Source organism: Lactuca serriola, chromosome 9 (assembly GCF_051521515.1).
Source record: "Lactuca serriola cultivar US96UC23 chromosome 9, Lser_US96UC23_V15, whole genome shotgun sequence".
Lineage (NCBI taxonomy): Eukaryota > Viridiplantae > Streptophyta > Magnoliopsida > Asterales > Asteraceae > Lactuca > Lactuca serriola.
The window spans coordinates 211,667,437-211,681,022 of record NC_136416.1 but is presented as its reverse complement, the minus strand read 5'-3'; the positions used below and the strand labels follow the sequence as shown (position 1 = coordinate 211,681,022).

At 34.5% G+C, this 13,586-nt stretch overlaps 1 protein-coding gene, 4 non-coding genes and 1 pseudogene across 5 annotated transcripts; all 6 read left to right on the top strand.

Moving 5' to 3' along the window:
- The first annotated feature begins 13 nt into the window (after positions 1 to 13).
- Positions 14 to 1,018, top strand: LOC145076514 (uncharacterized). The gene has a single exon (XM_079022360.1). The coding sequence runs from the start codon at positions 14 to 16 to the stop codon at positions 1,016 to 1,018; it is 1,005 nt and encodes a 334-aa protein (XP_078878486.1).
- Positions 1,019 to 2,903: 1,885 nt separating this feature from the next.
- Positions 2,904 to 13,361, top strand: LOC145076513 (uncharacterized; annotated as a pseudogene).
- On the top strand, positions 5,216 to 5,333 carry LOC145077400 (U5 spliceosomal RNA). Its single transcript, XR_013693146.1, has one exon. It is a non-coding gene; the product is annotated as a U5 spliceosomal RNA (small nuclear RNA).
- On the top strand, positions 8,099 to 8,170 carry TRNAE-UUC (transfer RNA glutamic acid (anticodon UUC)). The gene has a single exon. It is a non-coding gene; the product is annotated as a tRNA-Glu (tRNA).
- LOC145077401 (U5 spliceosomal RNA) lies at positions 8,491 to 8,609 on the top strand. Its single transcript, XR_013693147.1, has one exon. It is a non-coding gene; the product is annotated as a U5 spliceosomal RNA (small nuclear RNA).
- TRNAE-UUC (transfer RNA glutamic acid (anticodon UUC)) lies at positions 10,291 to 10,362 on the top strand. The gene has a single exon. It is a non-coding gene; the product is annotated as a tRNA-Glu (tRNA).
- Positions 13,362 to 13,586: the final 225 nt, after the last annotated feature.

Here is a 13,586-nt window from a genome sequence, read left to right as displayed (position 1 = left end):
CTGTATACGAACAATGAATGGTGAACTGTGTCAAACATTTCGTGGTGCATGTGAAACATTAGGATTACCAGGTGATGACAAAGAGTGGACATTTACATTTGAAGAAGCCTCAAATTGGGCTACTGCCTCAGAGTTGCGATCATTGTTCACACATATGCTTTTGTATTGTGAAATATCAGATCCTATACTGCTATGGAATGAACAATGGCACAAAATGGCGGATGATGGACAACGAAACTTTGGTATAACAAATGATGATGAACTGAGACAATTTGTGCTGTACGAGCTAGAGTTGCTACTTCGCTCGGGATCTTCTCCTTCCTCCTTATCAGAATACGACTTACCATTACCAAATTCTGAATTACTTCAACGACTACATAATAGATTGCTTATGGAGGAGAAAAATTATGATAGACATTTGTTGGCATCCGAGCAAGAGTTTTGTCGCTCACGCCTCAATTGTCAACAACAAATCATCTATGAACACGTCATGTCTACTATCTCTTCAAACCAACAAGTGTTTGCATTTGTATACGAACATAGAGGAACAAGAAAAACATTCTTATGGACAACAATCATTTCAGGCTTACGTTCCAGAGGCAATATTGTGTTGGCGGTTGCAGCATCTGGTATTGCATCTCTACTTTTTCCTTCAGGTCGTACAGCTCATTCCCGATTTAAAATCCCAATAGATATAACAGATAATACCACCTGCAACATAAACAAAAAAACTCATCTTGCTCAACTACTGGCTGAAACATCTATTGTTATTTGGGACGAGGCACCAATGAATGATCGAAAATGTTTCGAGTCATTAGACAGATCAATGAAAGACTTATTCGATAATATACATCAACCTTTCGGTGGAAAATCAATTTTACTAGGTGGCGACTTCAGGCAGACACTTCCAGTAATACCTAAATCTTCAAAGTCAACAATCCTAGCATCTTCGTTACCAAGATCTTATCTATGGAAATATTTCAAGCTTTACAAATTGAACGAAAACATGTGTCTTTAAAGGCCAAATCTTAATCCACAAGACCAACACATGATTTCAACATTCTCATCGTGGCTACTTGATGTCGGCGACGGGAAAGAAGGAACACCCGACACAACAGACCCACAAAATACCAAAAAAATACTAATTCCCAACCAATACCTTATACCTCCCAATGAGTACGCATTAACAAAACTTATCCAATTCATATACGACAATGACACTTTACAAAACCCAACAGCAGAAACATTGTCAACAAAAGCAATCGTATGCTGTAAAAACGATACAGTAGACGAACTTAACTCACTCATTATTAACATGAATGATGGAACAACTACCACCTACACCAGTGTCGACTCTATCGTTCCTCATCCAGGGAAACACGGTGACACTGAGGTTCTCTATCCAACTGAATACCTGAACCTCCTAAACTTTAATAGATTTCCTACACATTCTCTGCAACTTAAAGTCAAAGCACCTATTATACTACTAAGAAATCTTAACCCAATGGAGGGGCTTTGTAACGGAACAAGATTGATAGTCACACAACTACTACCAAGAATTATTGAGGCAGAAATAATGACCGGCAAATTTATCGGCCGTAGAGTTTTTCTACCAAAAATAACATTAACTTACAAAGACAAACAATTACCATTTGACTCCAAGAGAAAACAATTCCCTGTAAAGTTATGCTATGCAATGACAATAAACAAAAGTCAGGGTCAATCACTTGACAAAATAGGCCTTTACTTACCACAACCTGTATTCAGTCACGGCCAACTATATGTAGCCTTATCAAGAGCAACAACACCCAACGCTTTAAAAATCCTAATAATTCCACAGGACAACGACAACCCAAACATAACAAAGAACATAGTATACTCCGACTTTCTGCAAGAAATAGAAACCGCATAGAAATAACCTCTTCTATTCTTTAGACACCCAATCTTTTGGTTGTTCACAGGTTACATATGTATATTCTTTACACCATTCTAACTTGGCATCTTACAAACCAACAATGTGCATCATATAAAAACAAACACTTCCTATTTGATAATTGCATGGTACCAAAATTCATATCCTTACTGTTTACATGCACTTACAAATTCATGTCTTCCACAGTTACACTATACATCATACAGTCGACGACAATGGCTTCAAAGCGTATCTCTGATATCAAAGAACGTCAAAAGCCCAACCCAATATAGATAAGAGTAGTGAAGCGATGGGTAACAAAACAACAAAATCTACCGTGTTACCTATTCGTTGACAGTCATGTGAGTTATATATATATATATATATATATATACACACACACACACACATCTTTTTTGCTTTAATATTAGCAAGCAAAAAAAATGATTAAATGACAATCAAATCGCTTATTGTAGGGTGATGCTATTGAAGCAATTGCTGACCTAAATAATGAGGCACACTTCGACTCAATAATCAAGTTACAATCATGCTACATCATGACAAAATATGTATGCATTCCGTCAAGGAAATACATGCCAGCTGTAGACCACAAAGCAGCCCTAAAGATCGGAGAAAAGGCTGAATTTATCCCCATCTCTGAGACCAATATACCAACCCAATACTTCAAGTTCACCAGTTACAGTATGTTGGAGACCCGAAGACAAGATCCCAAGCTACTTACAGGTAAACACAAAATACTTATCATAACTACAATCCTTAACAATGATCTTTTGATCTTACAATAACATTTGCAGATTACATCGGTAGAATCGAAAAAACTTCGAGCTAACTACAAAAACAGGGAAAAAAAATAAGAAAAATGGTCATCCAAGATGAAAGGTACCTTCTTTATATTGCAAAAACTTCAGAAAAATAAACTCAATCGTAATCGCTGAATATACTAACTTTTTTACTTATGAATAGCGGAAAAATGGTTGACATAACCTTTTGGCCTGAAACAACACATCTGCTAGCTGACAATATAAAAACTGGAGATATCATTGCGATCACAGCTACAACAGCCACCGAGAACATGGGTATGTACATCTAAAAATATTAAAGTAAAGTAACCACTGCTAAATAGTGTCAGACACATACTTACACCTATCTTTATTCAGGCCTACCACAGCTTGAATCCACAAACGCAACAACTGTTTTCATCAACCCAACATTCCCACAAACTATAGAACATGTTAACAGGTACCACTCTTGAATAATTATACATTAAAAATCATCATCTTAGAATCACGTTATATTAAGGTTGAAAGAATTGGACCCAAGTGGCAACAAAGTCACAATTCGCGAGCTTCTTACAAAAATTTCAGACAACAAAACGGTAAACATCTGAAGTTTTACCACACCATTACATGTTCTACAATGCATTTGTTACATAACTTCTCTCAAATAGCAACAACCTCATGTCATGTGCACGGCTCAAATCAAAGAGGTGTATGCACACCGAACATGATATTATGTCCATTGCTCAAAATGCCCAAAGAAGTTGTACCAAGAGGATGGCACCTCAACATATTTTGTATATGAAGACCATGAGGACATACAACCAAAGTTCAAGTAAGTATCAACCTATAAAAATGCATACATATAATAAGATGATATGCTATAACAATTCTTATATGATCCATATAGGTACTGCATAAATGCATCCATCACCGACGCAACAGGAACCGCTGATGTCATATTCTTCAATGAGGTTATGACATAAATGTTGAACATAAACTGCGAAGACATGGTTGTAAAGAATGGATACATAGACTCAAAGATATTGCCACCACTGATTATCTCTCAAATAGGCGTACCACACCATTTCCACTTAACACTGAAGCCCGACCACACAATTGTTGTGAACAGGATAACACAACTTATTGACAATTGTTCAGGAAGAAAATCCATCCACCTACCCCCACTTACACCAGACCCAAAACCAAAAAGAATACAACCACCTCCACCAGGTTTAAATATAAACATGATTTCTTACTTTACTTTATTTTTACATCATACCGTTAGATATTCATATAAGTCAACACATCGCAGCCATTACTGATAGCAAGAAGGCACGACAACCAAATTAGTATGGAATGTAAGGTAATGCAATTTACAAAAGTCGTACTTACAATTTCATCTATAATCTTTGTGATATGTGCCTAAAATTTTGGTGCAGAACAGCATGTCGAAATGTTTTGGATACCCCAACATATGTACATACCTAGCTTTTGTTGAACTACAGATTGACTGCAAAGCTAACTAATGATCCATCCTTTTGGATGACATCCTCAAATATTTTTGTAGCTACAGTCATCATCTTACCGTTAAAATATGATGTATGGTGTTATATTTCACATGTCAACCAACTTTTGTATCACATAACCACTATGATACGTTTAAAATATGATGTTTATGCTATATTCACATCTCTTGCAATTATTGAAAGTCATATGGTCATCCCGCCGCAACGCGCGGACAGGTCAAAACCTAGTTATCATATAAACTACAAACGAACATGAGCTATTATGGAGGTCTAATTAATCATCTTATTCTTTAAATAAGTCTTAGAAATTTAACAGATGAGTTTCATTCCAAAATGTCACTTGCATAATTACGATGTTATTTTTTAATTTATTTAATTTTTGAAAATTATTTATTGTGATAATGTACGCCATTTTTTATGTAGAAGGGTATGATAGTCATTTATTCAAATTTAGTGCATTCGGTGCAAAAAAAAAACAATATTTATATGGCAACACTTTATCCATCAAGACGTCATTATCTATTTAGCTCACTTTATCAATTCATAACTTAATAAGAAACCTAATCTTGTTTCTATTAAGTTCATTAAGTCAAAAAGAAACATCACCTTAGATATTTTATGGGTTATGAAAGAGTTTTTATATAAATCGATGGGGAATTTATTGAGAATCTTTGAAAGTTGGTATGTGAATGAAAGTTGCAGGCACAGCAAAGGACATTTGAGAAAGGTGTTGTATTTTAACAACTACAGATTGAAAAGATCGAATTAGGATTAAGGATACCATTTGCTTCTAACTAAAACACCAACTTTAATTTCATTTACTATTAAATTAATACAAAGTGGAAGTTACCATAACATAATAACTCAAAATAAAGAAGAATTGCTACATTCCCACATCGCTAGCTGAATGGAAATCTACCATTGAAACAATTAAGCTCTATAAATAAGGCCCTCCACCATCTTAATGAAATCATGCAAGCCACGTGATGAACACAAAGCGAACTATTCTTTCGCCTTTTACTAAAGAATACCGTGTGTTCTTCACATCAAGTGGCATACGCCTATTTTTGGAGAGGTTTCCCTTTTTGGGTTGCTTCTATCAATTTTTAGTTTTAAAATTTTCAAATTCTGATAGGAAAACCCAGCTTTGAAGTATATAAGTATAAACTTGCACTTCCAGATGCTTGATTATGAAGCCTAGCTAATACTGTTAAATTATGAAATGAAAAAATAAAATCAAAAACCAGTTTAAATTATAAACATCTATGCTTTATTGATTTTTTGGCTAATGATGACATGAATATGAAGTTTGCAGCCCATGCTTTGACTTGTCAACGGGTCAGGCCGGTGGGGGGGTTTATATATATTTTAAAAATTTTAAATGGAGGTTTGACTCTTATCACGAACAATTGAAAGTATGATGCCGTAATGAACAAATCAACAAAACTACATTGCTAATTTTTGTATCTAATCCAACCTAAATTAGTTACTTATATCGGTTTTTGGTATTTATATATAAAATGAAGAAATAGCAATAAAGTTTTATAGATGTTGATCTTGATTCTAAGTACTGAATGTTTAAACTACATGAAAGTATATGAGATGGTTATAAATGCAAAAATAGCAATATACTTTCTTCTCTTTGTGCACTTAGAGCATCACAATCTCATTTCTTTCCATTTCATCTACTGGTGCATTATAGAAATGACAATAGGATGATATATACGTAAAATAGTTAAAGGGACACCTAAACAAATGAAAAGGCAAAAACTAATGATGCTTGTTTGGCATTTCATATATATATATAAAGCAAACCTTTAAAGTCCACTGGAAAGGTGTTGTAAATTACTGGACATTGACTCTATGTAACATATTTTGTGATTGTGGACATTGATATTTTCTTCATTTAGTGGAAAAGTTATGCATGACACTAGCATACAAAATGGGGGTGGAGGGATATGTGGGTTGATCTTTCACATGTGTAAAAGAGATCAAAAGTTGTTCAACTTAAACAAAATTTTATCAAAAATCGTATATCTTTATGAAAAATCCATCTCCACACTTGCAGCACATGGGACTCGATTTGAAAATTTGAATTTGGACACCATTTAATTTGACCATAACTAAAAACATCAAATTTCATTTATTATTATGACAAAGTCATCATATTACGGAGAAGAAATAAGTACTTCATTCCAACAATGCAAAGGAAATGGAAAAGTAGAGTTTGAAATATCGTTTACATGTTGCAATAAGTGACATATGCCTATTTTTGGGCATGTAACCTTTTCGGATGCCTCTAACAATTGATAGTTTTAAGTTGCTATTGTCCCATTGATAACTATTTATTTGATACTCAAATCCGCAAGGAAAGACTAACTAAGCTAAAAAAAAAATTGCAGGGCCGGTCCTGAGGATGTAAATATCCTCAAATGCGCAGGACGAGTTAGAGAAAAAGGGTCCCTATCACTATTATAAATTTTATATTTTTAAATAAATAAATAAATATATATATATATATATATATATATATATATAATATAATATAATATAATATAATAATAAAAATTGGGCCCTGTGTAGCTGCCCACTTTGCCCCCAACGCCCCCATGAAAAATTGTATCAATAAATGTAACCTAGTTACTCCTTTTATTTACAAGATGAAATGGTCGAGTAACAAAACATAGAACAAGAAAAAATCAAGAAAACCTTTATATTTCTTCTCTTTGTTTTGAGATTGGGTTGATCTGCATTCAAATCAACCCATTGTCTTATTATGGTAGATGTTTTCAACGATTTGAAGAATGTTATATGAGACAACACTAGCATGACCTAATCTTCACATGGGTTCCATGTGAAATCTGAAACTTTACTAATATGCCCACCATGGATAGAGAGCAACCCCAATGGCCCATCTATAGGATCCTCTAACGTTTGCTCCATGCCATTCTTGTATTTCAAATAACTCTCAAAACTCTTAACGATTTATTTTAAAAAAAAGTGTACACGTATCTTATTTTAAAAACAAAAACATATATTAAATTCCCAAGCCCCTCTCAACTTTTTTACTGTTTTTTAGTTGATTCCAACATAGTATCATTTATTTTGGACAAGGCAGTCGATTAATGAATATTATTAGTTCTATGTAATTATATTCATATATAGATGTAGATTCTTCTTTTGTTTTGCTAATAAAGGTTAAAATGCAAAACGAAAGGGCATTTGGCCAACATTTATTAGGAGTTGACAAAAAAGTGTCCGGGGGTTCAACTCCCGTTTGGAACGAAAAATATATATTTAAAAGTATAGTAGTGGGTGTGAGTTAGATTAGCTTTAGATTCAAATTTTTAAAGGTACATTGTCATTCCATGACATGTTCCAATTATTGATCTATTAAATACATGCCATGTCATCAAAACTTAGTGGTTAAACAAGTCAAAACGTTAACTACCGGTCTAAGTGGAACATTCTTTGTGAGTACAATGACTTGACTTATAACATCTGGAAAAAGAATTGGTAATTGACATAGGAGAAATGGAAAAAATGTTATCATTCACTCATTCTGTAACTTTTATCCTAAATGTTCAAGAACAAACCTAGTAAGATCCCATATCAACAAGAATACAATATGCTAGAAATGTCTTCTTCAAATTCCATCCAACGTGAAACACCAATAGATTGGTTGTTGTCAGAAAAAGAGTTAAAAGTAGTTTCCAAAAACATATGAAAGGACTCTTACTCGTGCCTATCAAATATTGTATGAAGAGTAGTCGTGGGTTTTTGTAAATCAAACAGCTTCATAGTCTTCTATTGGCCCCTTTACGAAAACAACTAATTGAAAGACGTAAACAGAACACAAATCCATTGTCGTCCAGCGGTTAGGATATCTGGCTTTCACCCAGGAGACCCGGGTTCGATTCCCGGCAATGGAACTTTTTGCTGTGTTATCAGCGTAACAAATTAATATTTATTTACAGCATAATCCAATTTCTTCGTTGGTAGAAGTATTAATAATCCAATCCGAAATGTTATCCAAAACATCAATTTAATTCATATTACAAACATTTTTTTTTTTTTTTTTTTCTATCATCAAATCAAAACCTTTGCAAGCATAAAAACGGATTTTTAATAAACACATTCATCAAGAAAAAAAGAGTACCAACTTGCATTCCCACATCGCTGGTTAAATGGAAATCTACAACTGAAATAAACTCTATAAAGAAGTCCCTTTACCATACTTTAGAAACCATGCAGCCATGTGATGAACACAAAGCGAACTATTCTTTCGCCTTTTACTAAAGAATACCGTGTGTTCTTCACATCAAGTGGCATACCCCTATTTTTGGAGAGGTGTCTCTTTTTGAGATGCCTCTAGCAATTGTTAGTTATAAGTTGTTGAAACATAGCTGTAAAATCATTTTGAAACCAAAGATAAATGTTCCACGTTTCTGTTGTGACTTATTCTGTCTTTGGGGACATTTGTTGGAAAATTCATGCAACACACGAGCATATGAAGTTAACTATGTGGTTTGTGGTTTGCTAATTGTTAATCCTATGTAAAAACTAAAAATCCAACGGTTTTCAAGAACATACCTACTAAGATCCCATATCATGAGTCTCCTACCAAACAATAAGATGCTAAAAATGTCTGTTATTCAAGAAAAGGGTAAACAAGTAATTTCAAAAAAACACTTGCAAGAACTCTTGCTGGTGACTATCAAACGTATAGTATGAAGTGCGATTGCCATTTTTTGTAAATCAAACAGCTTCAATGTCTTGTCTATTGACCCTTTTACTTGTTTACCCTTTTCTTTTACCCATTCATGGCAATGGAATTTCTTTTACCTATTAATGTTATTACAAAATAAACTTTGTTAAAACCCTTTTATAAACACGTATGTCTAACGATCTTCTGAGCATAATCCAATTTATTCGATCCAAATGTAAAAAGATACTCAAAAGCATCTATTTAATTCATGTTTACAAACAATCTTTTTCTGTTATGATCAAACGAAAGCCTTCGCAGCATAATGGATTTCAAGAAAGACCAAATTTTAATAAACATATTCATCATCGCTTTTTAGCCTCTAATAATTCATATTTTTAATTATTTAAGCAATTGTCCTGATGCTTGATTTTGAAGTACAGATGTTTAGTAGTAAAATGTGTGTGTGTGTGTTTTTAATGCTTAATTGAAACCTTGCTTAGAACTATTAGTTATTAATTGAAAAGTACGGAGTTGTTTGTGACATACTTATTTTTTTGGCTACATATGAAGTTTGATATTATCTCGGAAACATAAACACTAAACACTACAAGCCATTTGATACTTATTTGACATCGATAAGACCAAAATTTGCATCTTTTATAATTTGTATCATTGACTTCTATCACATCCAAATGATGTTAAAAGCAGAATTATCATGTCCAGTATTACATAACCAGTTACTCTTTTTTTTACAACATGAAAAGGTTGAGTAACAAAACCTAGATTAAGAAAGGGGCATGAAAACCTTGCCTCCGGTTTACAAGCACATCATCCCAATCATCTTACCATATCAACAGATTTGAAAGATAACAAGAATGTTATCCAAAGCAACACTAGCGATGACCCAATGTTCACATAGATGCCACGTGAGCAAAATTTTGTTAAACATGTCAACAAGTTAAAGAGTGATCTAAGTGGAACGTTATTTGTAAGTACAAATAACTAGACTTAACACATATGAAAAATAATTGGTAATCGAGGTAGGAAAAATGGAAAAATATTGTCATTGTATTAGCTTATAAATCCTAAATAAAAACTAAAAAAAAAAAGGATAATTCAAGAGCATAGCTACTAAGATTACATGCATGAGTCTCCTATATCAAACAACAAGATGCTAAGAATGTTTGTTCTTGGGACTCAATCTAATTTAAACACCGAATTGATTAGTTGGTGTCAGAAAAGAGTAAACATATGAAGAGCAGTTGTCAGTTGAGAGATTTGCAATCATGGCTGTTGACCCCATAACCAAGGATTAGTTATAGTTTTGCCTTTAGAATACATCAATCCATTGTCGTCCAGCGGTTAGGATATCTGGCTTTCACCCAGGAGACCCGGGTTCGATTCCCGGCAATGGAACTTTTTGCTCTTTTTCTAACATTTTTGACATGTTTTTCTAAAACATAATCAATTCATCCATTGATTGACGTAAAAATAATTAAATCCAGAATATACAAAAGATAACCCAAAATATATAAATAATTTATATTTACGAACAGTCTTTTTAATTTCTCTTTTCTCATTATCAAATCAAAACCTTTGCAATATTATGGATTTCAAGAAAAGACCAATTGCAAATAGCACGATCACTTGGTTCGATGGGATTCATTTTTTCATCAATAGAAAATACCTTAACGCCCTTCCTTAATGTGCTTCCTTGGTACTTGATGTTTTCCATATGAACTGAAGGGAGCAGAAACTTCTTATTATAATTTCTTTGTGGTTGCAATGAAAATGACCCAAAAATGTAGCTGTTGGGTGTTTTTCATTGGTAAAAATCTGATTTCTTTTAGCTTTACTGAAAACTACAGCAGAAATGGGGCATACCTTTATTCCTTTTTAATTTTTTATTTTTATTTTTCCTATGTTTTTTCTGATGTTACTTGAAAAGGAGATGTGATGAGGGGTAAGAAATATTCTGAAATTTAAAAACAAAAAAGGAAATAAGAATCCGGTAAGTTTCAAAATACGATTTTTTTTAAAGTGTTTTGAAATTCAGAGTTTCGGAATACTTTTTAAAAAAAAGTTGTTTGGGAACTCCAAAAGTAATCGGAAAGGGATCTAATTTCAAACTTGTTGATTCCTCAAAAGATGGCTAAAATATGAAATGTATTTAAAGAAACTGGTTGTTTTTGGTGAATATCTCTAATTATGAAGGGCTTGTTTGTTTTCATCTTAATACCACTTAGAAAGGGGTAGGATTTTTGATATAAAAGCCCTCAATTTTATGTCAAATAAACCGGTTATGCCCTAAGTCCATTTTTTGGTTCGTTAATGCCCAAACATACTTGAAAATTGGTTCACTTTTGCCCCTTAGCCAGATTTTACCTTCTTGGTCAGTCGCCATTGTCATAAAAGCCCTCATATTTACATATCACCTCCACCACCGCCCTTTGCCACCAACACCACCATCTGCCATACACAAACCACCACCACCCACCGCCACCCTTCTTCCTCCATTACAGAAACCCTTCATCACCTCTGTAATCAGTCATTGTCTTCTTCACCCCTACAACCCCACCATTATCCCACCATAACAACCCAACCTTATACCATCGTCAACCCTTAGCTGCTTTCACAACATTGGCCAAACACCACCATAAAACCTCCATCAGCCACCTTTTACTATCACTAGCCACCATTAACCACCCTTATATCACCATATCAACCACCAAAACCACCAACATTCATCTCCATTATCACCATTGTGACCATTTTCACCAATCTTAAACCACCGCCAACACAACCTATCATCTCCATACCAACCTTCCGCCCTTACACTCTTCTCCACCCTTAGACCCATCATAGCCACCTTCACCCTTCTTCAACCCAAAATTATACTATAACCACCATTCTCCAACCTCATCCATTACACTTACCTACACAATACCACTTGACACCATAAAACCTAAAACAGTCATCTCCATCACACAACCAAGACCACAACCACAACCACAAGCTTTTCCAGACTAAGGTAATGCCAACACACCAAAATCAGCCATGAACTCAGTTAACCATCATACCTGCACCCACCTTCAACCACCAACCCAACACATTGATTTTGACATAAGAATAAGGTGTGGTGCTATTTGAATCAAAAAGAGAAGAGGAAAGGGGAGAAATACAAGTGATCCAATCTATATAAGTGTTGGATTAGGTGTCTAAGCCCATAACTATTTTGGTATGTACTTGACCCGATTGTGAACATGGTCCTTTTGGGTTGCCTTCACCATAGCAACTGATAGGATGAACTAAGGAGAAAGAGGATCAATTATGATTTATTAATATATTATATGAATATATTAAAAGAGAAATCATATTGTTTAATTAATATTAGTCAAGAATTAATAAGAATTAATTTTGTGGTTAAAAGACATTAATTATATAAAGGGGACTAAAACTGTTAATTGTGTGATAGTTGAATATTGGGCATATGGACTCCATAGAAGTTGGAGTAGACGAAATCTATGGGGAAACCCATTAGAATTCATTCAGGGCCTCTAAGGAGGGAGTCCATGGGTTGCTTAAGGCCTAAGCAGTAAGATTAGGGTTTTCTAGTTGAAAACCCAAATAGCCTATATATATAAGGAACCCCCAAGGCCCCAAAAACGTGGTGAAGCAATCCCTAAGGGTTCTTGGATGTTTTGGCGCTCCTCCTCCTTCTCCTAGGTCATCTTGTTGCTCATGGTGTTTGTGACTCCATTAGAGGTGTAATATCTGAGGAACTAAGCTTTCAAAGGTCAAGATCAAAAGGAATTGAGATTGTTATTGCTACATAACAATCAAGGTAAGATCTAACCCTAATTCATATGTTAATTCGATTATTGTATGTTAGATCTAGGGTTTATGAGCTTTAGATAATTATTGAATGTTCATTAGACAAACTAGATCCAAAGCTTTAGGGTTTGCATGTACACCATATGATTGATGTAGTGCTCCAAACCCATCAATAAGAAGGAGAGGCTGAGAATTTGGTGGTAGTGTGAGTGATTTTGAAAAGGAAAAAGAGTGTGGCTTGTGCGAATTGGTGATTGAAATCAGTAGAGGAAGAAGAACCTTCAATTGATTTTGGAGAGTGAGAGAGCTATGATTTTTTTTCTTGTTTCTTTGGCTCCTGTCGATCGAAGAAGCAGACGGTGGTGAAGGGAAAAATCGAAGATGGTGGTGAAGGCAGAGAGGGTGTCGAAGATGGTGTCGGAGATGGTGACCATCAAAGATGGAGATCGTCGAAGACGACTGCTGATGGTGGTGGTGGTCGGCTACACACATGTGATGGTGGCTTCTTTGTGTTAAGAAGAATATCAGGTGGGCTACCGGTCATAGAAGGTAAAATCCGGGTAAAGGGAAAAATTGAATAAAGTTTTCGGTATTTAAGGCATCTATGGTAAAAAAAGAAAAATGACTTTGGGGATAACCGATTTTTTTTTTTGTGTAAAATTGGGGGCTTTTATGTCAGACTGTTTGTTTCCCTCTTATTTTTTGGTCTTAATCTGAATTTTACCAAATCAAACTTGTCTGAAAAGAAAAAAAGGAAGAAAAAAACATGTTCTCCATTCTACCCTCTACCCTTGTCGCCCTCGCCT

Bases quoted from the DNA above. Each gene is read 5' to 3' on its own strand.
- LOC145076514 (XM_079022360.1), top strand. From the start codon at position 14: ATGAATGGTGAACTGTGTCAAACATTTCGTGGTGCATGTGAAACATTA.